Source organism: Malaclemys terrapin, chromosome 17 (assembly GCF_027887155.1).
Source record: "Malaclemys terrapin pileata isolate rMalTer1 chromosome 17, rMalTer1.hap1, whole genome shotgun sequence".
Lineage (NCBI taxonomy): Eukaryota > Metazoa > Chordata > Testudines > Emydidae > Malaclemys > Malaclemys terrapin.
Window position 1 is genome coordinate 3,628,286 of NC_071521.1, and position 25,093 is coordinate 3,653,378.

At 38.4% G+C, this 25,093-nt stretch overlaps 1 protein-coding gene across 8 annotated transcripts in view; it reads left to right on the plus strand.

Moving 5' to 3' along the window:
- The window catches only part of DENND1A (DENN domain containing 1A), a 355,075-nt gene that overhangs the window by 212,714 nt on the left and 117,268 nt on the right, over window positions 1–25,093 (plus strand). For all 8 annotated transcript variants that reach the window (XM_054007237.1, XM_054007241.1, XM_054007239.1 and 5 more), the window contains one exon: window positions 14,495–14,596. In XM_054007237.1, coding sequence (XP_053863212.1) covers window positions 14,495–14,596 — 102 coding nt within the window. The remainder of the gene's footprint in view (window positions 1–14,494; window positions 14,597–25,093) is intronic.

The following is a 25,093-nucleotide window of genomic DNA, read 5'->3' on the forward strand; positions in this document are numbered from 1 at the left end:
AGTGGTAACAGCTAATTTAGACTCCATCATTTTATATATATATATATATATATATATATATATATATATATATATATATATATATATGTTGGGATTATGTTTTCCAATGTGCATTACTTTGCATTTATCAACATTGAATTTCATCTGTCATTTTGATGCCCAGTCACCCAGTTTTGAGAGATCCTTTTGTAGCTCTTCGCAGTCTGCCTAGAACTTAACTGTCTTGAGTAGTTTTTGTATCATCTGCAAATTTTGCCACCTCGCTGTTTTTTCCAGATCATTTATGAATATGTGAAATAGGACTGGGACCAGTACGGACCCCTGGGGGACACCACTGTTTACCTCTCTCCATTCTGAAAACTCACCATTTATTCCTACCCTTTGTTTCCTAGCTTTTAACCAGTTACCAGTCCATGAGAGAACCTTCCCTCTTATCCCATGACTGCTTACTTTGCTTAAGAGCCTTTGGTGAGGGACTTTGTCAAAGGCTTTCTGAAAATCTAAATACACTATATCCACTGGATCCCCCTTGTCCACATGCTTGTTGACCCCCTCAAAGAATTCTAGTAGATTGGTGAGGCATAATTTCCCTTTACAAAAACCATGTTGACTATTCCCCAACAAATTACGTTCATCTATGTGTCTGACAATTTTGTTCTTTACTATAGTTTCAACCGGTTTGCCCGGTACTGAAGTCAGGCTTACCGGCCTGTAGTTGCCGGGGTCTCCTCTGGAGCCCTTTTTAAAAATTGGCTTCACATTAGCTACCCTCCAGTCATTTGGTACAGAAGCTGATTTAAATAATAGGTTACAGACAACAGTTAGCAGTCCTGCAGTTTCACATTTGAGTTCCTTCAGAACTCTTGGGTGAATGCCATCCAAATTGAGAATCTAAAACAGTGAGTTTGGTCACTGGTTTACTAGGGTATTGTTTTTATTTTGTTTTGTGTCTTTACAGTGGTAAGATGCAGTACTGTACCTTTTTAAATGGAAAATATTTAAGCTCTGTAGGCATATTTGTACTGTATTCTGCTGGTTTTGGCTACCAGTTGGTTAGATATTATTAACACACTATGCAGCACTGTTAAGGGGATGATTATGTTGTTCTTAGTTTGGCCTGTGCCACTATCCAGTATGGTGTAAAACTATACACAACAGTACACTCATTTAATAGATATTAAACTTAATATGCTTGAAATATAGTTTGGGGGATTTAATTCTAAACCCCACAAGTACAAATAACATGAATTATTGTGTTAAAACCTCTTTTTAGATAAGATCCGCACTTCAACTCTTGTCCCATATGTAATCACTCTTGAGATATGCGAACTTACATCAGACTGAGTGTGGTGAGCCCTTTCCTACAGGAGGTTAACAAGTTTGTATCCTGCACAGTAGGCGAGCAGGAATTGGCAATGAGCCAGCGTGGTCTGGTGGACTGAGCATGTGGCTGGAAACCAAGAACTCAGGAGTTCAGATCCTAGCTCATTAAGCAAGTCACTTCATCTCTATGTCTTACTTTTCCCATCTTTAAGATGGGGATAATAAATTTGTGCTGTGAAGTTAATATGTGCACAGTGATTTAAAGACAAACCGTGCTATGCAGGCACTAAGTATCCTTGAACTTACTACATCAGAGCCTTTAACTGTCAATTCTTTCCCTCCTCCCCCAATTACAAAGATGGAATCACCTCTCCAAAGCCATTTTTGTGAGTCTGAAAACTTTCCATGTAAATGTTGTGTTTCTGTTGTAGTTCATAGTCTCTTCCTTGTTTCTAGAGAAGATTTATTAACTCTGTTCTCTTACAGTTTTGCGGTAGCTCTAGTGGGAAAGGGATTGTACTATAGGCTTTCTTGTTAATTCATGTGTCTGTCTTTTCCAAGAATGGTCAAGGCTAAGGAGGGATAAAATGATACAAAGAATGGATCAATGGGAGAATGGGAAGGTTCAAATTCAGGCCCAGTATCCAAATGTCCAGAATGCAAGAAATGGGACTCACCCACCAAGTTTGGATATGGACTTTTCTAAATTTCAAGGACATTCAGATCTAGTGTCTCAGGGGCCATCTGCATTGCACACTGCAGTCTTAGGAAAGGCAATCTGTTTTTTCTTTTTCTGGTAGAGATGATCGTGTGTCACTAAAGAACATATGATTTGATACTTTTGGTCAACTGGAACAATGTTCTCCCTCTTGTCATTATTCTTCCTCCTATGTAGCCTTTCTTCCTGAGAAGACAGAAAGTATGTGCAAATGCTTGTTTCTTCCTGGCTTCATATTGCAACAAATATTACATTGACTGACCAAATCAGAGTAGTTTGGTGTTAAGGTGAAAATTGATTTGTTTGCCTTATCTGTGCAAATGTGATTTACTCTCTAGATTTATGAGACAGTGGGTTTCGGATAATACGTCCTCAGGCATTTAGATGCTAAAGTGTTGAGCCATGTAAATATCTAGATAGATAACCTAGCATCCATTGTTCTCTGCTTTTTTTGTATAGCACAAGAACTTTTCTGCCTCATACCAGTGTCAGACATTTACCTTACTTTGGCTTTTTAAAATATTATTCTCTACTTTAAAAAAAATAATTCAATCCCAAAGTTTTTTGATTGATTCATTTAGCCTTGGGGTGAATAAAGAAGTAGTAATATTAACTACCTGCGTATTGGAAGTTCCTTCCTCAAAATGCCTTTGCACATCTGACTAGCACCACTTTTCCCCAGTTTGTGTTTATGCCTCATCCCAATCCTCCTGTCCTACAGTCCTTCCAAACACCATGTCAGACGGCCCAAAATAGAAGAAGCTCTTGGGTAAGCTGTATGGGTAAACATAGTGTTTAGCAGTGTTTATCCAGTATGTTTTTTTGATAAACCATAGCTTCTGCAACACAGACACATTGGTGAAGTGTTGCTATTCAAAGTCCCATGTAAAATTGAAAAGAAATAAACAAACAAAACTCCTGTCCTTCCTCTGCACTAAAAGATCCATTTTTTGTGTCTTGGATATCTTTGCCTTTGCCATTTAAAAAAAAATCCACCAGGGGCTGTTTGATCTAATATTTACTAGTGAGTAAACCATAATTTGTCTGCACCCTGGAACAGGAAGATAGGCTTTTGTCAAATTAGCTAGATTATTACTGTAGTTTTACTGTAGTTTACCTGTTAGCCTGATTCTAATGCTGAAAACTTGTTACTTTTTTTGTACATAGAAAAATATATTGAATCTTACAACCATGTTAGAGTAATATTTTAGCATCAGAGAATTCACTCATGTTCTTAACAGTTGTGTATTGTTTAAGATCTGCTATTTGACAGTGTTTCAATAGTAAAATAATATTAAAGTATATTTAAAAGGATATTCTAATTGTCCAATATATAGATCAATAGAAAATGTTTAATTAAATTAATATATAAATTACAGCCTAGGTGTTTTTCAAAGTGCTTGATACACACTAAGATTCTTGTTCCAGGATGAGAAGAGCCTAAGGCCCCTGATCCTGCAGTCAGATCTAGGCAGGTGGGACCCTTGTGCCTATACGGAGTCCCATGGAAGAAATTGGGGTTTCCCATGTACTCAAATTTCTGCCACAGACAGCTTAAATTCCAGGATCAGGGCATTCCTACATACATTTTTCCAAGTTGTGTTTTTAGTGGGAGCCTAAATATGGAAACATCTCTATGGAGGAAAAAAGTAGCTAAAGCGTGGTTAACTGGGAGATAAGTGAATAATTTATTAGCTTTGTCTTTAGGGTCTTTTCTTTAGAAATAATGACTCTGGTGCTACAGTTCTCAAAATGGTTTCCTCTAAAAGGAATTATTGGAATAATGTAAAGACTTTTTTTTTTCTTTAACATACGCCCTCTTTTCTATTCCCACAGACATTTCCAAACAATTGTGCACCTCAGATTTGGCTTTGAGTTTCTGGTGTGGCATGGGGTCTGTATAGAGGCAGCAGCTATGTTAATGAAAAATGACAATTTTTTCTGATAATTAAAATATCAAATGTATCCATTGACTGTTAAGTCTAATTTGGTGTGACTGAAATGTTCTCTAGTGAGATAAGATAATCTCCTGTTATAGGTCAGAGGGCACCAGCTGATTTATGAGGGAAAATCCTGGTAGAAAATATGGAACTGTGTGGTGCTCTTATTTTTCAGTCTTTCTATCATCACCTAGTTAGTCATTCTATATAAGATTTCCATTTAGCAATCCATAAAGTGACTTCAAAGAAGACTAAAAGTTTATAAGCTGTTATATAAGCACGGCTTGGACTATTACATGAATAATGGGGCACACTTATGGTACTAATCGAATTCATATTAGATAAAGATAAGTATTTAGTACTGATAAATAGTAGTGAGATAAGATAATGAAACCATCTCAAATTAACTCGTTGCTTCAATCTTCCACTTTTGTTACTACCCCTATATTAAACGTTATTTCAGAGTACACATTATTTTAAGTTAATCTTTGTGTAGGAGCAGTGCTAAACTTAGTTGGCAACCTCTCTATGTTTTGTCATAGTAAGTGATTGGTTCAGCAACTGTTTTTGTAGCTAAAACGATTAGTGTGATGGTGCTGATTGAAGAGGAATGCCCTTGACCTAGTAGGATATCTATTGGGATTTAAGCACATGTGGTTTTGTTTAACTGTTTTGGGATATTCCTTTGTAGCTGTCAGATATTCAATTGTTGACAGTACAGTCTTCCATTCAGCGCTTACCACAGTCATAGCCATTGGGTAAATATGCAATAATGCACGCCACTCTGATGCTGGATTCAGGGCATGAAACTATCATCCCAGCCTTGTATAAAGAAAGGACATAGCATACTTTTAAGAAACCCTCATTGCTCAGGCATTCTTTATCTATGGCTACAAATATATTTTAGATCAGTCAAATTCATGACGTTTTTGTATACAAAATATTACAATCGAATATGTCAGCAAGGAAAATGTTTCTCTCTTTTATTGTACCTAAGCATGAGGAACAGTTACCAAGATCAAAATCCAGTATCTGCATATTGTATCTGCATATCCTGTGACACCTATGTCTACTGCCGCTGAAATTTTGTTTATCTCAGTGGCAGCAGACATAGTTGTCATAGGATAACTTTCAGGTTCTTCTTTAGTCTGGTTGGACACAGTAAGTATCTGATAAGAGTTGTATAAATAGTCTCTGGACCGTCCCTATGTACCCAGTTTTACTCACATACCCATTCTGTAAGTTACCTATGAATTCTTTGCCATTAGCCATTGAGGTTTTTCAGTAGTAGTGATGATTGTGTATTTTTGCAATTGTATCATTAGATGGGATAATCTTTAGTGCTTCTTAAAGGGTTTAACTTGTTTGAACTTGATAAGTGTATTATCAAGCTGTGGCTTTTTTACAAATAACTCTGGAAATAGTTTCCAAATTTTATGATAAGGAAATAGCAAACACGTGGGAACATGAAAAGGCATTCTTTAATTCAAGACTTAAAGAAATAAAATAGCCAATTTTTGGATTTGCAGATATTTTGACTGGAAAGCATTGATGTTTATTGTTTTAGAGGCAGAGATGAAATACACCCTAAATCAGTTCTCAAACTTCATTGCACTGCGACCCCCTTCTGACAACAAAAATTACTACATAACCCCAGGAAGGAGGACCCAAGCCTGAACCCAACCAAGCCCCACCGCCCCAGGCAGGGGTCCAAAGCCAAAGCCCCAAGGATTCAGCCCCAGGCACGAGGCCTGTAACCTGAGCCTTGCTGCCCAGGGCTTCAGCTTTGGCCCCAGGCGGTGGGGCTTGGGCTTCAGCCCCGGGCCCCAGTAAGTCTAAGCCAGATTTGGTGACTCCATTAAAACGGGGTCCCGACCCACAGTTTGAGAACCACTGACCTAAATGCATGAAAAGTGATTTTTAAAATGGTCTATCATTGAAAAATGACTTTGGATTTAAAAAGGGATTCTGGATATGTTATTATATGACGTTTTTAGAAGAGATCTTTATTAATTTCAGCCCTGAAAAACTTTTCAGTAACTGCAGCAAGAAGCCTTTTCCTGTATTGCCCAATAGTATTGGATCACATCAGCACTAGTGATTTTTGTCATTCAGTTAGCAGCAGCTGCTTGTGATAAGGATCTTGAGAATCACCTGTGTAGGATCAGGGCTACTGCACATCAAGGTTAGGAGATTGGCGGAAGAGTGGAAGATGCACAGGAGGGGGTAGTAGGCCACCTGCTGTGCCAGGATCAAAGGGTTGAAAGGTCAAAGGGTACATTTAGCTTAACCATATCTGCCTGTTGAATAGCTATTTCAGATTGTAAATCTAAGGCTGATTTCATTAAGTCCTTCTGGCTGCTGTTGGGGCATGAAATAATAAAATTTTATATCCGTTGCTTTTCCTGCTTCTGGTAGCCAGATTGACACATTGTTGTCTGCAGTATTGTGGCGTTCTTAGGTAAATAAACTATAAACATTAATTGTCAGTCTTTAGACAAGTCATAAAGCAAACAGATATTAGACAATTGTTGTGAAAGATATTTTGCATTCTAAGAAAGTATATAAAATTATGATAGAAAAATGTATTATTTTTGTTTGGTAAACTTTTTGAACATGTGTTTTTTTAGTAAGAAAATACGTTTTCTGTCTCATACCTCCCCCCTCAGTATTTGTAATATGCCCATCTCCTTTGTATCGGATCATGAAGAGCCACTATAAAGTTAAATTTGTATCAAAATTTAAATTGTTAAAAAAGCTAAAAATCCTAAGACCGAGAGAGACGATTTTTTTTAAATCTAGTGACAATAGTTCATCTTATACAAATAGAAATTTTTATTTGAAACTCAAATGTAGTAGTAAGCACCTGAAAATGAAACAAACTACAAACATAAGTGTAACAGAGTACATTATTCAAGTGGGAGGAAAGCCATAAATAGTGAAACATAAACTTGGTTTAATATTTTCTTTCACGTTTAATAACAGAAGCTGTTGTTAGTAATGGGGAAGAAGTTTGTTTACAACGTGATTTAATTACTCAGGCTCTCTTGCCTTTTTTATGCTTCTCTGTTGAATATAGTTTCTCAGTGTTTTTGCAAACTTTTACATAAAATAATTTAATGATCTCAAGTGTTCAGATGCTCATGAGCAGGACAAATCACACTAACTGCTGCTTATTTACTGGCCTGGTGTTTAAGGCCCCCTGGAGTTTGTTTCAGAAGTTAAGAGATTTTCACAGTAAAGGTGCCATTTCTGAAATTTAAAGTGCTCTTTTCACCAGGAGATAAGTTCACTCTGATTAAGTCAGTAATTCTTACTAAGCCATGTTTATGGAGGCCATAAACAATGGGTTCAGTGTGCTTGTTAAACTGGGTTTCCATACCTCTCCACTCTTTAAAAAGTGGCATTTAAAATAAAAGGCAGGTGGAGATGTTAGTCTGACTTGCCGTATTTTATTATGAATGAATGATGGCTACCAGGAATTAAGTGAAAAGAGGGGGGAAACCCCTCCTTTTTATGAGCAGATGACCTATATCTTCACTGGAGTGTTTTAAATCAACACATGCTCAAAGTCTATAGGAAAATTAGACGAATGCAAACTAATGCACAAATTGTCTAATATACTATGACTGTGTATGTTGCAGCGTTTATACAAGAAGAACAGGAGTACTTGTGGCACCTTAGAGACTAACAAATTTATTTGAGCATAAGCTTTCGTTGGCTAAAACTACTTCATTGGATGCATGCAGTGGAAAATACAGTAGGAAGATATATACACACACACACAGAGAACATGAAAAAATGGGTGTTGCTATACCCACTATAACAAGAGTAATTAATTAAGGTGAGAGCAGCAAAGAGTTCCGTGGCACCTTATAGACTAACAGATATATAGGAGCATGAGCATGCATGCATCTGACGAAGTGCGTATTCACCCACGAAAGCTCATGCTCCTATACGTGTTAGTCTGTAAGGTGCCACAGGACTCTTTGCTGCTTTTACAGATCCAGACTAACATGGCTCCCCCTCTGATAATTAAGGTGAGCTATTAGGTGAGCTATTATCAGCAGGAGAAAAAGAACTTTTGTAGTAATAATCAGGATGGCCCATTTCCAACAGTTGACAGCTATTACAGCTATATACAGCTATTTCTAGTCATATTTTCCTCTTATTCTCTGTACTGTTTGTAAAATACTGACTTAGTACGTCTACTTTATTTTATTAAGCATGCAGTGCATTGTTTCCAATATTTTGTTTAGCTAGTTAGGCGGCTGTGATAAATAGAATATTATTCTTTGTGATTTACTGATAATGCATTTGGTATTAGGATGTGGGGATGGAGAATCAATGAGAATATTAATAAATTGTAGCTAGTTGTACCTTTTGGAACTTGGTGCATTTAACGTGAAAAGCAGATTTGCAAGTTGGGGGTGTTTATGAGAGCTGTCACGTGAGAAGTGGCTTTGATTCCCAGACTCTGTCTCTTGCCCCCTGGGCTGAAGGATGCCACTATTAGAAGAGAACTCCTCACATCATTCTGCCGCAACCCCATACCTCAATCCAGAAGTGAAGGTACCCAAAGAGTTGTAACCTATCGTCCTTGATAAAGACATTTGTTGAGAAAGGATGCTGCTTTACAGGACGCTGTGAGGGTCCCAGAGCCTGGGCTAACGTCTACATTGCAGTTTTATAGCCCCACTGCCTGGGCCCTGCAAGCCCAAGTCAGCTGACACAGGCCAGTGATGGGTGTATGATTCCAATGTAGACATACCCAGAGATTCTTCATCCAAGTTACAGAAAAACCCACTGACAAGTTCAAATTTGTATCTGTAGGTCACTGCTGCTGCTCCTGTAATAATCAAGAGGAGGTATAATCCCTTCTGTCTTGTCCTTCTGGTGCTCAATTTTGAAAAGCTTCTGGCTTTGGTTAAGCACATTGCTAACGATTTTTTGTTGGAGCTTTCAAGAGTCCTCTGAGTATAACTGAGATTTTTAATTTTCTGAAGCAGGAAGGAGCAAATCAGTTTGTCTGCTGCTTCCTGACTCCCAGAAGAAGCAAGACTCCTGGGTTACCTTAGAGTTTATCAGATGTAAGCCAACTGAGTGACCTTTTGGTTCCTGAGAGTGGGGAGGGAAGTATATTGCTTTTCATGAAGGACTTGTGCTCCTTTTGTAAGGAAAGAATTATATGGAATAGTCTTCCAATTAGTCCAAATATTTTCGCAAAAAAAACCAACAACAAAAAACTCCAATTTGGGTTCTGTGCATAAGACAGTGACTTATTTATAGTATGTGGTAATTAAATGGATCATGTGAGAGTTTTAGCTATAATTTGGCATTGACCACAGCAGCCATTTAGCCTTAAATGTACCATTTAAGGCCAGGAATTTCAGAAAGAGAAGCTTAACTTTAGGGTTCGAAGTACAGACTTAGGCACCTAAGGGTATATGTATACTGCAAAAAAAAAAAAGATGAAGTCATATACCTGTAGCAGCGAGTGTCAGAACCTAGGTCAGGTGACTCAGGCTCACACCATGGGACGAAATATAGCAGTGTAGACATTCCCGCTCAGGCTGGAGCCCACACTTTGGAAAGTGGAGAGGGGGGAAGGTCTCAGAGACTAGGGTCCAGCGCAAGTGGGAACATCATTTGACTCAGGCTCTGAGACACACTGCCAGGCAGGAAGGATTACCGTGTAGACGTACCCTAAATAAGTAGCTTTATTGATTGATTAATTGATTGTAAGTACCTAACCACTGCCCTTGAAGTTGGTTGGCTCTGCTGGGTGCGCAGTACCTTTGAAAGCTGAGGCTGCTTATTTAGGTGCCTAAGGCGACCTGTAGTAACCTAACTTTAGGTTCCCATTTTTTAAAACTTTGATCTAAATTTTTCTTGTGCTTTCTCTCATGTATGACTTTTTGCTGACACGCATTTAGTTCCCTCGCCTCCCTTTTTTAACATCCCTTTCCCCACAAATGGTTTGTTAGAGACCTGTTCTTGCTACCTAGAGGGATTGTGCATAAATGACCTAATTAATTGGCTTAAGAGACTGCTCTATATGGTTGGAGGGTGTGAGATTAAAAAGGATTTCTATAGCAGACTTTAAAAGCAGCCAGTTTGTTTATTCAAAAGAGTGGCACTATTGAGGGAGATAATAGTTTACCATTTTATTGGAAAATGTCCTTTATCACCATACTTCATAGTTCCTTTTTGTGTGTATGTGAATTTGGTGTTAATGGTTCCAACTGTCAGGCATTGTCCTTTGAGGTCCTGGGCCTGTTTACTCCATATCAGAGCCTCTTCACCAATCTCTAGCTACAAAACCACTGCTGTTCCAGATCTAGCTCTCTCATGCTTAGAAATTGCCTGTCACATATACCCTTGTGGTTTGATGCCCTCCAGGATGATACCATCAACCCTCTTTTTTTTTTTTGTAGTTGAATCCAGTGGGTAGTCTCTAGCTTGGTGGCCTATCTACAGTATCTCACCCCCTATAACACCAGTATCTGAACTCTGACCATTTGAATATTGAGTATCAACCATCTGTAAACCATCTTATTAGTTGCTTCTTGGTGTTTGTTAGTTTGAAGCTGTGCAGTTGACTAGACACTGTCACCCTTTAACAGGCACATTCTTTTCTTTCCTTATCACTTGGAGGGCAGAAGTTGCATTGTCCTGAGATAACATATCAATGAATTACCAGACTCTTTCTCCTAGTATTAAAAAAACTGCAATGAATTCCTCCACCTATGTTTTGAACAGACTGTTCATTATGTGTTCTCCTTTCTCACTTCCTCTCGCCATCAATACTTTTTCTCATTCCATCTTTACCTTACAGGCCAGGTTTGTGATGGAATACATTCTTGACTCCGTCCAAGTTGCTAATGTATTTTAAGTGTCAGTCCATATCTTCCTGATCTGGAAACATTTTGGATTCTATGTTTTCTTTTCAGAAGATCTTGTATTGTTGGATGTGTGCTTCACAGGAACTCACATTTCTAGGTCCCTGTAGAAGTGTAGTTTAGATAGATCAGATTTCATAAGAGGATGTTTCAAAATAAATAACATTGTGGGTTGAGATTACTATTAATTTTTCTCATCCAGCTGTCTGAATACGTCATTAGAACATGCTCAGGACCGTTACCTTGCTTCTTTGGCTGGTGGCAGCCTGGGTAGATGTAGAGAGAAGATCAAACTGAAGATCTGCTGAATAGATAGATAAATATGGTACTTGGATATTCCACTTATGTATATGTGAATTTAAAAACTATATGTAGATACAGTTCCCAGGTTGGATGGAAAAATTGATTGTTAAGGGAATATTTAAATTCCATTATTGAAACCACCAGCAGAGCAGTTAATGTTGCTTAAGAGGGGAAATGAAATCTGGCAGTCTTCTGCTTCTTGGGTACTTAAACAGCAAAAGCTACCAAGGGCTATTCTTTTCAAAAAGAGGCTATGCTTTTCTTCTATTGTGCATCTGTGTACCATTGTAGGAAATGTAAACTTAAACATTCAGCAATCAATGCTTTGACTTGGGGATTGGGAACAGAGTCAAAAACCTCATTCCAGCTGACCATTGAGAAGAGGGTGTGTGCATTTGGGCTTATACTGTAGAACTTTTTTGCCTATGTGTACAAACAGAAAGATGGAAAGATTTTTGTTCCAGGAACAACATTTCAAATCTGTATCATTCCCATCCCTTTGTAATGGTTCTCTCATATGCTCATTTCCAGGAACCCTTCTGCTCCTCTGTGTTTGGTCCAGAAGACTTACAATTTCTAACTGAGTTCTGTAGCCCACAAAGTTCTTCCTCTAAAACTCTAGCTAGGCCTTTGAAGTGAAAAACCCAATAAAATTTCTAAAAGGTTCAAAGGTCAGTCTTAGACTTAAATTTTCTAAACAGTTATCAATTTTTTCCATGCTAGACATCCACTTTCTTAGCAAATAAGTTTAGCCAAATATGTGTGGCCATGTAGTCTGTCTGTTTTGCCTTACAAAGATTGGTTTAAGATTTGAGCATCAGTTTGCTGTGGAGTTTGCTGCTCTTGGGGTATGTCTGCACAGTCGATGTTATAACGTGGCTGTGTAGTCCCGTTAGGCTGTGTAGAGCTCTCCCAGCACTGTAATAAAACCACCTCCATGAGGGGAATAGCTACCAGCACTGGGAGTGCGGCTCCCAGCGCTGTGGCACTATCTACACTGCCACTTTACAGCGCTGAAACTTGCATCACTCGGGGGGTTCACACCCCTGAGTGAAGAAAGTTTCAGCCTTGTAAGTGGCAGTGTAGACAAGGCCTTAGACAACATATTATATGGGTAGCCACCCAAAAGAAATAACAGGAAAAGGGATTTTTCTCAAAGCCTTGTGAGTGGGGAGGCCTGTGTTAGAATCCTGGAAGTATTTTGTAATCTTTTGTGGTGTCCTGGAAATCCTAGAATTAAGGAAGAAAAGAATTCTAGCTTCCCTTTCACTCAGTTTATCTTTAACACTGTCCATTTTGCTAAAATGTAATCTCATTTGTGAATGAGGAAGTGTTGGAAGTGCTAAGGCAAAGCCAGAGATGGTAAAGCGGATCCAAGGTTGGCCTTACTAGCAGTTCAGCAACTGGAAGAGCCAATTTTCTGTTTGCTATTTAAACAAAATACTGATTTTTTAAAAAATTACTTACTTTGAGTCTCGATGCAGCTAGAAGTTGTGCTTTGAATCAGGATTGAAGGGGGAAACAAGAAGTAAATGAATGTTAGAAAAGTTTGAAATACCTCCTTGGTTGAATGATCTAGAAGGATACTATGATTCCTCCAGAAATCCCAGTACACAGGATGCTAAGAAACTTCTTTCTGCAGGTTAAGGATTTAATGAGAAGAAATAAGAACATAAGAACAGCCGTACCGGGTCAGACCAAAGGTCCATCTAGCCCAGTATCCTGTCTACCGACAGTGGCCAATGCCAGGTGCCTCAGAGGGAGTGAACCTAACAGGCAATGATCAAGTGATCCCTCTCCTGCCATCCATCTCCACCCTCTGACAGACAGAGGCTAGGGACACCATTCCTTACCCGTCCGGGCTAATAGCCATTAATGGACTTAACCACCATGAATTTATCCAGTTCTCTTTTAAACTCTGTTATAGTCCTAGCCTTCACAACCTCCTCAGGTAAGGAGTTCCACAGGTTGACTGTGCGCTGCGTGAAGAAGGACTTCCTTTTATTTGTTTTAAACCTGCTGCCTATTAATTTCATTTGATGACCCCTAGTTTTTGTATTATGGGAATAAGTAAATAACTTTTCCTTATCCACTTTCTCCACATCACTCATGATTTTATATACCTCTATCATATCCCCCCTTAGTCTCCTCTTTTCCAAGCTGAAGAGTCCTAGCCTCTTTAATCTCTCCTCATATGGGACCCGTTCCAAATCCTTAATCATTTTAGTTGCCCTTTTCTGAACATTTTCTAGTGCCAGTATATCTTTTTTGAGATGAGGAGACCACATCTGTACGCAGTATTCGAGATGAGGGTGTACCATCGATTTATATAAGGGCAATAATATATTCTCAGTCTTATTCTCTATCCCCTTTTTAATGATTCCTAACATCCTGTTTGCTTTTTTGACCGCCTCTGCACACTGCGTGGACATTTTCAGAGAACTATCCATGATGACTCCAAGATCTTTTTCCTGACTTGTTGTAGCTAAATTAGCCCCCATCATATTGTATGTATAGTTGGGGTTATTTTTTCCAATGTGCATTACTTTACATTTATCCACATTAAATTTCATTTGCCATTTTGTTGTCCAATCACTTAGTTTTGTGAGATCTTTTTGAAGTTCTTCACAGTCTGCTTTGGTCTTAACTATCTTGAGCAGTTTAGTATCATCTGCAAACTTTGCCACCTCACTGTTTACTCCTTTCTCCATTTATGAATAAGTTGAATAGGATCGGTCCGAGGACTGACCCTTGGGGAACACCACTAGTTACCCCTCTCCATTCTGAGAATTTACCATTAATTCCTACCTTTTGTTCCCTGTCTTTTAACCAGTTCTCAATCCATGAAAGGACCTTCCCTTTTATCCCATGGGAGCTTAATTTACATAAGAGCCTTTGGTGAGGGACCTTGTCAAAGGCTTTCTGGAAATCTAAGTACACTATGTCCACTGGATCCCCCTTGTCAACATGTTTGTTGACCCCTTCAAAGAATGCTAATAGACTAGAAAGACACGATTTCCCTTTACAGAAACCATGTTGACTATTGCTCAACAGTTTGTTTTTCTATGTGTTGGACAATTTTATTCTTAACTATTGTTTGGAAAAACAAAACCAACAAATGTTAAACAACAAACACGCGCGCGCACACACATACACACACAGAGTGAGGAATAGGAGGAAACCACTTGCTTCTTTTAAAGTATTTGGGGAATAGTGTAGTTAGCAGAATGTTATGTTATGATTTATGTTCCTTATGGATAAGATTTGACTTCCCTCCCCCTCCTTTTCTGACTTTGGTATTTTTTTAGAAAGTTAGAAATATGGCCCTGGAAGATGTGGTGATTCTTAATGTTGATACCAACACACTGGAAACTCCTTTTGATGATCTACAGAGCCTTCCCAATGATGTGGTACGTATAAATTGTTTGGATATTTTAAGCTACTGCATTACTAGAAATAGCAATCCTTTTTATCTGTTTAGTTTCTAACATGTGTCTGATGATGGTGTCAAAGACCCCATGTGTTCTGTTAAGTGAACTGCTTACCCTGTCTTTATCTTTTTTGCCTGACAGAATTTAGCAATCTTTGAGGGATATGGAACCCAATAGAATATCAGGAGGCTGAAACGTACGTTGCTTTTTGCGCAACCCCTGAGTGACAGGGAGGCAAAGTTGACATTTGTGCTGGGAATGCTGCAACTTTGATTAAAATACCCAGTTAATATGTCAGATTCCAAGTCCTCTAAAAATTACAAAGTCTTGCAGGAAGAAAATATCTAATGTGAAACAAAACAAAAAAAGCCCAAATTCAAGCAGTTTTTTGGGGTGGAGCAGAGTGCTGTGGAAAGAGAGAATTTCAAGCCATACTTACGTGGTAAAAGAGCAATAAAGGACTGACATTTATTTTTGGAGATACCTTAATGAATCTTTTCCCCTGGTTTCCTCCAACTGGATCTCTGAATTTTTTTTTTTAAACATAATTTTGAAATCAGGTCACTCGCTTCATAATCAATTACTAAGGGCTTGTCTACACTTACCGTGGATTGACACTGCGACGATCAATCCACCAGGGGTCAATTTAGCAGGTCTAGTGAAGACCCGCTAAATCGACTGCTGATTGCTCTCTCGTCGACTCCAGTACTCCACTGGAATGAGAAGCATAAGGTAAGTTGACAGGAGAGTTCCTCCCGTCGACCCAGCTTGGTGCAATAAGTCGACCTAAGGTACGTCGACTCCAGCTACATTATTCACGTAGCTAGAGTTGCGTAACTTAGGTCAACTTAGCCCCATAGTGTAGACCTGCCATAAGACTGTTTTGTGATAATAATTCTGAACTATTATTCCTCTATACAGGCCTCCTTTCTCTGTATTGGTGGTGTACTTTAGTTCCATTTAAAATGTTTAAACTAATTTTAATGGTGTAGCATAAATGTTTGGTTCTTTAACTGTACTAAGACAAAGATGTGCCCAATTTACGTTGCACTGTATTGATGCCACCTGATAGTAGAGTATCTTTATTAATGAAGCTAAAAGAGGAGATGAGTGGCAAAGTGTGTAGAGCAAGTGCACTAGAAGCCATGTCTAGTCCAACTGGTGTCTTTTTGGGAGAAGACAGAAAAATCTGAGATTCTCTTACTAGTCACGCTCAAAATATTCAGTTGGCTATTAGGATCCATAATTTGTAAAGTGTGCTTCCTTTCACTTAATGACTTAAATAAAATCCTGTGTTAGTGTGCAGTTGAATAAGAAATTGATGTGCAGAGTAGTTCAGAATGTAATCTGGTTCTTTTGTGGTTCAGAAGAAGTAAACTCAAGTAAGGATTTCTCTGTAGCCTTTCAATATTAGGGCTTGTCTACATTACCCGCTGGATCGATGGGCAGCGATAGATCCAACAGGGGTTGATTTATCATGTCTAGTGTAGACACGATAAATCAACTGCCGAGCGCTGTCCTGTCAGCTCGGTACTCCACCAGGGCGAGAGGCACAGGTGGAGTCGACGGGAGAGTGTCAGCCGTTGACTTACCGCAGTGAAGACACCACGATAAGTAGATCAAAGTACATCGACTTTGGCTACATTATTCACCTAACTTAGATTGATTTCTCTCCTACCCCCCAGTGTAGACCAGGCCTTATATATAACAAGTGAACACTCGGCCATGCTTCGCCTTGTCATTCACCTGTTTGAAGCATAATTGTTATTGTGTGGTGACCGAAACGCAGGCTAGTGTTGCAGCTCATAGAAAAGTGGCAGTGTAACATTTTCAAGATTTTTTTCCCATAGGACCTGCTTGGAACATTTTGAAAAACTTCTTTAAAAATTTCAGACTGAAAAAGGAGTACCTTATATTTCACTCAAAAGATAGTCCTGTGTCCTGTGATGTCCATTTAATAGAGTACCAGACATTCACATGGAGGGCGCTTGCCTTCGTTGCAGAGATGATTGGCATCACAGTGATACTGAAATACCTTGCTCTGTCCCAGTTTGTTGTGGAAAGGTGGATTCTCTTTGCTGATAACGTTGTTTTCTGCTGCAATTTTCAGTAGGATGATCCTAGACTATGACTAATTTTTAATAAAGGGAAGCCCTATTTCATTTTTGTAGTAGTTGTTGGATGCATTTTCCTGGTTAATGATGATTCTTGACTGTGAATCATTTAGCAGCAAGAACTAGAAGAGCAAACACTTACCTCCATGTACCCTCGCTCCCAGCATTAGCCTGTCACTTACTCAGTTAATCCTCACCAGTCCAGATCCTCAGATCAAAATAAAAACCTATAACTGTAGCTTGGCTGCTGTGGTGAAGATCTGCTATCCAGATTGGATAGATAACTACCTACATGACACATATGTAATTTGTCCACAACATTGAAACCACATGACTTCTGGCTATGGGGCTTTGAGGCCTATAAAGAAGCAGTGTTTTGAGTTCTGACACACAGGGAGGTGAGCATTGTAGCTGTTTGCCTAGATAATTAATATTCATGTAATTTTGATGTACAGAATATCCATCTTTTTGATATTCTGCACTAACATGGCACAGCTGTTCCAATTGCAGTGCAATAAACAGAGATAGGAGGAATCTGGAGAATGTCAACCGATATGCAAGCCTCCCAACACCATGCATCCACCCTTACTCATCACTAGCATATTTCAAGCATTGCTGGTAAGAATAATTCAACATAGGAGAAGTCATTTATATTCACCCTGCATAGTTCAGCTCTAGGCCTGCCTGCTGTCTGCCAACTAGTTCCACTAGAGGTGTCGGCTTTTGTGTTGTGGGTAAGACCCCAGAATCCATTTCACACAGAACTCCAAACAGCCAAGAGTCAGAAATGGTTTTGGTCACTGCCTGGCTGTATTCATGAAGCAAAATTTCAGGGGGAGAAAAGTTCAGAATGTTGCTAGCCTGAGTCACTTTAAAGTCACTAAATGAAAGGAAGTGGAAGCATAACTAAAAACATCTGTTCTCACCCTAGGGGTTCCAAGGCAGTAGCCTTGCAAATTGGGGATTGTTATCAGCAAGAGTGGCATATATCAAACTTCTAGAATTGCCGCATTCAAAATGATGCCCCTATCCCTGAAGTGTTTCCATTTCTCTGCTGGGATAAGTCAAATGCATTGTTATAGCTTAATGCAAGTTACTTTGGATGATCATGTTTGCTGTAAGAACAATAATTTCCAGTTACCGTAGCCTGGTGAGAGACTATCCATGTCCATTGGAAAGTGACTTATTCCCTCAGGGCAGAAGCCAATCCAAGTAAGTTTCCCATTCATTGCACTGGGTAACTCATGCATGCTCACTGCTTGCCGCTGTGATATCTCTTCACTCCTCAGTAGTCTGCGATGTGACTCCTCCTTTCGTCGCTGTATATAGCCAGGTGGGCAGGAAGCAGTGAGTTATGTATGATTCTGTGCGCCCTGGCTTTTGTCAGCATTTCAGTCTATTAAAGTTATTTCAATGCCTCTTTTTGGTAGTAAATAGCTCTTCATTTTGACTTTACTCTTTGCATCCGAATCTGCCAGCTGGTCATCACTCATGCAAATATGCACAACCGTGGAAATGTCAAACTTGTACATTTCATAGAATTATGTAAGAAATGTCTGGATACAGCGAATCCTGAGCCTCATGTGTATATATGATTTGTCAACAATCAAGTATTATTAAATTTTATGGGACTTCATTAAAAGAGCTATTGCAGGAGCACTGTAGAACATCAGAAGAGACTTCACCAATAAACCGAAAACTTCAAGCTTTGGAATGTAATAAATTTTAAGAGACTTCCTTCCTTTCATTATTTACTTTTACTTCACGTTTGTAACAGTAAAGAGTTGTGTTTTATTAGTTCAAAATTCTTGATTCAGTTTTCTGCAGGTCTGTTTAAAAGCTACATTTTCTCTTCGAGGATGTTTGGAGCATTGCAGAGGAAGTGCTGCTAGCAAATTCAATTAACTGGCATGACACACAAATAATGTACATGGTATATTTTTTTTCACAACTGCTATATAAACACAGCTGGGTTGAATATGTTTGGTAACAAAGACTTAACTTGAATCATTTTGCTTTGTGTAGTTAATGTTTGGAATCAGTATTTCTGTCTTATTCCTCATTTGTATTCCTCCTTGTTTCATTATTTTAGTTATCTAGATAATTAATTGTTCTCCTCTAGGTCTTTTCCTTTCCTTTAAACTGTATAATATTAGGAACTGACCACTAGAGAGCAGCTGTTTTTCTTTGCAAGAAGTGAATTTATGTCTGTTCTTTCATGCATCATGTGTTTGGAACTGTAAGTGGATCAAGTTGTTCATCACAGCAGGGAGACTGTGAAGCTGATCTATTATACACTTTCTTCGGGGGAGAGGGGGGGAGATGGGGGAGATTCTGGCGAGTCCGTCTTTCCACTGGGCTCACTCCACATGCATGCATTTGTGATCTGTTGGAGGCTATGCCAGGCTATGTTAGCTGAGGGACTAAAAATATCGCTAACAGTTCCACAGTCATGAATAGCTGTTAAGGCAAACCATGCTTTCAGTATTGCAAGGTGATGTGAGCACTGAGCACTTCATTAACTCTTGAATATGTGCAAAATTTACTTTGGTGAATTAAATCCATTTGCATTCTGCAGAGATGAGTAACATTTACTTCGGTGTGTTCACTGGCACGCTATTCATGCAATAGGAAATGTTAATAGTCTGCTTGTTTTTCTGAACAACTCTTTTTGCTACACTGAAAAAAGAATCCCTTAAGTCCTGTGATTTTTCTGGAGACTTTTTCTGAGAGTCATACTTGGGTCTCACAATAATGACATTGCTGCCCAAACTGTGGTCTTTCCATAGTTCAGAGTGAGTTATTTGTTACCATTTCAGTCCTGGTATCTGAGTGAAAATGGGCTATTGTGAAAGGTCTCTCCAGTGAATGTGCATGTTACAGAGGTTGGATAACCTTGCGATAGTTCCAGTAGAATTGGATTAAACACCTAACAGAATGTCAGTGCTTTGCTCTGGTTTGACTCGACAGTACCTTCTAGCTATCAGACTTCCTGAATTGCCCAGGTCAGCTCCTTTGAAAATTAAGGTGCAAACGTCTGCATTAGTAGGTAAATGTTTGAAATGCTAAAGTCTGTCTCTGCTCAACTTTGTGTTTGTGATATTGCTGCATGTTGCTAATGATATGAGAGTGACAGAGAGCACTTTGAATAGCAATATCCCTTTTAAAATTGTCAATATTAAGAAAGGAGGTTTATTAAGAACTGTGATGATCTTCCAGTTACATTTGCTGCTGGCATGTTTCCTACATACCTTTCTATGAGTTACAGCAATGGCTGAGGGAGTCAGTTTTTCTACTTTTATATACTTTGTACAGCCTCTATCAATTTATTTTTAAGTATTTCAAATTATAAGAGTGTCACATTGGAGTCTTAGTTGTAGACATCAGAGCTTCATATTATAAGGTATAATTACTTTAGTGCAAGAAATAAAAATATAAAGTTTAATCTTTCATTGTGCAATGTTTATTAGATTAAGGCCATTGATTTGTGATGCCTTGTATATTGCACCAAGGAGATCTTACTTGTGATATGTATTCATGAGTACTTGAAATTGGCTTCTGATTATTTTTGGCTATCTGTAAATTATTTTTTGCATAGTATTCATATCCCATTTATTAGCAAGCTTCCACAATTAGGTGCTCTTACACTTTACTGTTTGTTTCTCCACTTTGTGGGAACTGAAACATGTTTTTTGAGATATCATAGCAACACTAACTTCTGTTTCTCAATTACAAATCCATTTTTGAAAGGTAACTTCCATTTATATTTTCTTTTTTCTGTTTGCAAGAGAATGTTTCTTTATTCATGTTGACAACTGAAAAGCCTTGGACCTAATTAAAAGAATTTCCACTAGCACCTTTACTGAACCATTTCATTATGCTGCATTGCACAGATTGCATTTTGAAACATGGTGATAGTTTCAATCTGACCTTTAAACCTGAACTGCCAGAAGTATAAAAATCTTCTTTAAAAACACTCCCAGGGTAGGCTGTATGTATATGTGGCTGTTTGGTTAGAAATAATCTTCGTAGTGAGTGGTCACCATCTTATTACAAAAAAAGAAAAAGCATTACCATCTCTTTAGGCAGAATACCAATCGCAGTTCAGTTTATGCAGTCTACTTTGTTTTATGTATTAATTTATTCTAGAGTAAACAAAGGAGCAGCTTTACTTTTGTTCACTCATCAGTCTCTCTAAATACATTATTTTTAATGCTTTGTTATTTAAGCTACATTATTTTACATTAAAAAGTGTAAAAAGTGGTTATTGTGGCAGACTTGATTGAAATGAGTAAATGTGTGAATCCATAAAACAAGCACACTGTAGTACCATGTTCAATTTAATTTTAAAGGAGGTGCAAAACTCTCCTCTTATACATACCACACAGGAATGGGTTTATTAATTTTTTTACGCCAGTTTTTATCAGTAAATAGTTAACACCTTCTATCTGAGGATTTCAGTGATTTAGAAATGCTAATTTATTAAGCCTCACAACACCCCAGTGAGGTATGTCATTATTCTACTTCTTTCATAAATGAGGAACCTAAGATGCAGAGAGGTTATGACTTGCTTTAGGCCACATTAAAAGCCTGTCACAGAGCCCGGAATAGAATCTAGATCTTCTGACTGCCATTCCTGGACTTTGGCATCAAGTGCATCTTTCCCCAAGTTTACGCTAATAAAAAAACACACTAACAATTTTCTGGGTTGATGATGAGATACCTTCAAGATGTAGCTGCAGTGCAATCTTTTAAGAGAGACATAAATTAAAATAATCTATTTTTATGCTAACATAGAAAGCAAAAGCCAAGAAAATAAAAGTTACAGCAGTCACATGTCCTTTCAAACATGGGTGAGTTACAGATGAAAATAATAATTTTGCTTTTTTGTATCCTGTTCAGACTTGAAAATCTGATGGAGCTGTTATTGCATTTCGCCTATTGAGAGCGAGCTCTTTCACGGACATTATGGTTTCAGTTAAAGGAAATGAGCCGTAGATTATGGACATGATAGACCCCTATAACTGTTATGGTCTGTCATGTTAGTATGTGCTTAGAGGCTCTTTAATGCATGGATCATTGACATAAACTATAGCATTTGGATTTATAAGCAATGCTGGACACTTCCTTAATTCTCCATCTTATAGTTTGTAATAGCAATGTTAGTCCTCTTATGACAGATCACTTTAGTGCTTCAGAAAACATTAAAAATAAATATACAGAAATCTCTCTTTGTAATTGTATCTCGAACAAAAATTTGACACAAGCAAGTTAAACGTATTAGTATGGGTTTCATTTCCTGCAATCCATATTGTAGCATGTCCCAGCGAAAAAGACATTACCTTTTTAGATTTTGAGAAAGATAAAGAAAAATTAGAAGGTGAATGTTTAAATAGGACAGCAGAATTGCAAGTTTAAAGAAAAGCTGTTCAATGAGGCCAAGCCCCCACTCATTGAGTAGACAATAAACAGGATTACACAGAGACAATGCATATATTGTATTTCTAGTGCTCTTAAAAATCCTCAGACTTCCTTATGGTTTCTGGCTTTTCTATGAGTGTGCCTAGCCAAAAGCCTGTCTTTTGAGCAGCAATGCACACTGGTAGCAAAAGTATTAAGACCGAGATCCTTTGGTAGAGTTTCAGAGACATGGAGGAGGCTGGGACACAGAGCTCTGATACCTGGAAAGAAACATTGAGATTTTCAAGGTAAATTGGGAAATCATATCTATCAGGTCATATCATGTGAGCTGACGGGCTATTTCAGAAAGGATGGCCAGTCATGCCTACTCGAGCAGGCAGGAGAATCTCAACACTAAAAATAACCTGGAGAGGAATTAGTTCATGGCTGAGATTTCATTAGTGATTCTTGCACAGAATGCAGCAAACATATTGTCCCAATACATATCTCAAGATGACACCTAAAGCTGAAACAAAAGAAGGCTTTGATATTTAGGCTTACATGATATAGCTATTTCTATTACATTTATCAGTATGAATTGCTTGCAATCATTCATTTTCTTCTGTAAATCAAGAGGACTGTTGGTTTCCTACACCCATTTTACCTCTGAAATCTACCCTCCATCCCATCTGTGGGACATCTTTCTGCCTTAAGCTGTGGCATTCTGTGTCATGTAAAGCAAAGGAAGCAGTAGCTGAGTCTCTTTCAGGAGTATGTGGTATTAGTACTCCTATATCTTCTGTCTTTTCACCAATTTCACTTCTGTGACATCTGTTTCAGGGGGCTTGTCTTCACTACAGCTGCTGGTTGATTTAAGCTGCACAATTTGAGTTATGTTAGTATAATTCAAGTTGACATTGCTTAGATCTACTTACTGCGGGGTCTACACTATGCTATGTTGATGGGAGACGTGTTGCCACTGACATTGCTTCCAGCTCTCGTTGAGGTGGCGTACAGAAATCGATGGGAGAGTGCTCTACCATCGATTGAGTGGGTCTCCACTAGACCCGCTAAATCAATGCCACTGCATCGTTTGCAGCAGCACCTATTTAGCTCTGTGGTGAAGACAAGCCCAAAGAGTGAACTTCTCCTGTCCCAGCGTCTTCAACACCAAAAATGGCTGCTGATGAAACTATTTGTTAATGATTTGGTTGCAGTCATTGCAGCTCAGACACAGCAAGTTAAACATTAATGTGTGAAGAGGTTTTTTTAATCTTATGTCTCTGCTTGTGTTTGAGAAGCAAAAATGCTGTCAGTAACAATAGTATGTAAATATACACCCTTACTTCAGAAGTTATTGAGCTGCAAGCACTAAAAAGGAAAGACATCAAACTAAGTCACAACCTATTTATATATGAGAAATTTTGAAGTACAGGAAATGGTTATGGGTAATCCTTCAAAACTGCAGCCCTTGGACTATGGGGAGAAGACCAAAGAATAGTCGGGTAACCTGAATGCTTCAATAGTTTTTAAATTTGCCTGTGTAAGAGGATATACAGTTGATATTTGCTTAGTTACTATCAGTGAGTATTTCTTTGTGTAAATGGTAATGAGACCATTAGGACTATGTTCACCTGAAGTGCAGCTTTGTGAATCTGAGGTAATTAAACACCTCCAGTATGAAAGAGAAAGGGCAGTGAAGGTTAAGTGAGGAATAATCTGACGCACAGGTGGTGTAGAGCCTTTGAGAAGCAGGAAGAAAAGAGCCTCAGTTGATATCGACCATTTCAAAGGATGGAAATGTCACCATTGTCATTGGGAGATGCTTTTGTCATTTTTATAGGTTTTCTTTTTACTTGAATAAAAACATTTCATTTAGAATTTCAGTTCAAGCTTTTAAAATACATTAAGGGATATGAGTGTGGTGACTCAGTCTTGATATCCTCAATCTTTTATTTCATATTTGTATTATGTAATCAGGATTGGGAACCTATTGTGGTAGGCATTCTACATGCATGCAGAATTTATTCTCTACATATTTTAGCTTTTTTTAGAATAAACTTATATAAAGCTACATATCTATCCGAAAATGTTTATAAACCACTTATAAAATATTTGTGGAATTTCATTTATATGGCAGGCATTCGTATTAAACTTTTTTCGTACCATTCACAAAAGGAAAAAAATCTTTACTAGTCTGATACTTAAACTCCAGAGAGAAAACACAGATCTTTGGGCCTGCTTATGATTTCTTGTTCCTGCACTAACGAACTAATGAACTTCATCAAATGTTTTTCTATACTTGTTTTTATAGAATTACTCTAGGCAGGCAAAGGGACCATGTTGACAATCCTATATTGAATAAAAAGAGCATATAAACTACGATATGTACTGTAATCAGGTTTGGCCAAAATAACAGGGATGATGTATCTTGTGTAGTGTCTCATCAAACATTGTACCTGACGTTTACAAATCCTTAATTCTTTCTCATCTCAGGGTATCGTGCTCCCTTAATCTGACTTTAATTGTAGCTAAATATCACCTGTGCATGTTTGCCTCATACATCAGCATTTTAACTTCCGTAGGGTTGAAATGGTAGAGTAAAAACCAGAGTTGGTTGGAGGGGGGGAAGATTTTCCAATGAAACAGTTTCATCGAAAAATGCCAATTTGTGGAACCCCAAATGTTTTGCAAAAACACTTCAGGTTCCACAGATTTTTATCAGATCACAAGCAGGGTTCCAATAGAACCTTGTCTGGAGCTGGCAGGCTTCTGGGGAGCCTTCCAGGCTTCCAAGATCCATGGCTCCTGTGCAGATCCACCATGTAGGCTTCCTGCCACCAGTCAGTGGGGTCACTGGACGATCAAATTGCTAAGGGAGTACTCATGGAAGATAAGGCCATTGTGGAGAAGCTAAATGAATTATTTGCATTGATCACTGCAGAGGATATTGGGGAGATCC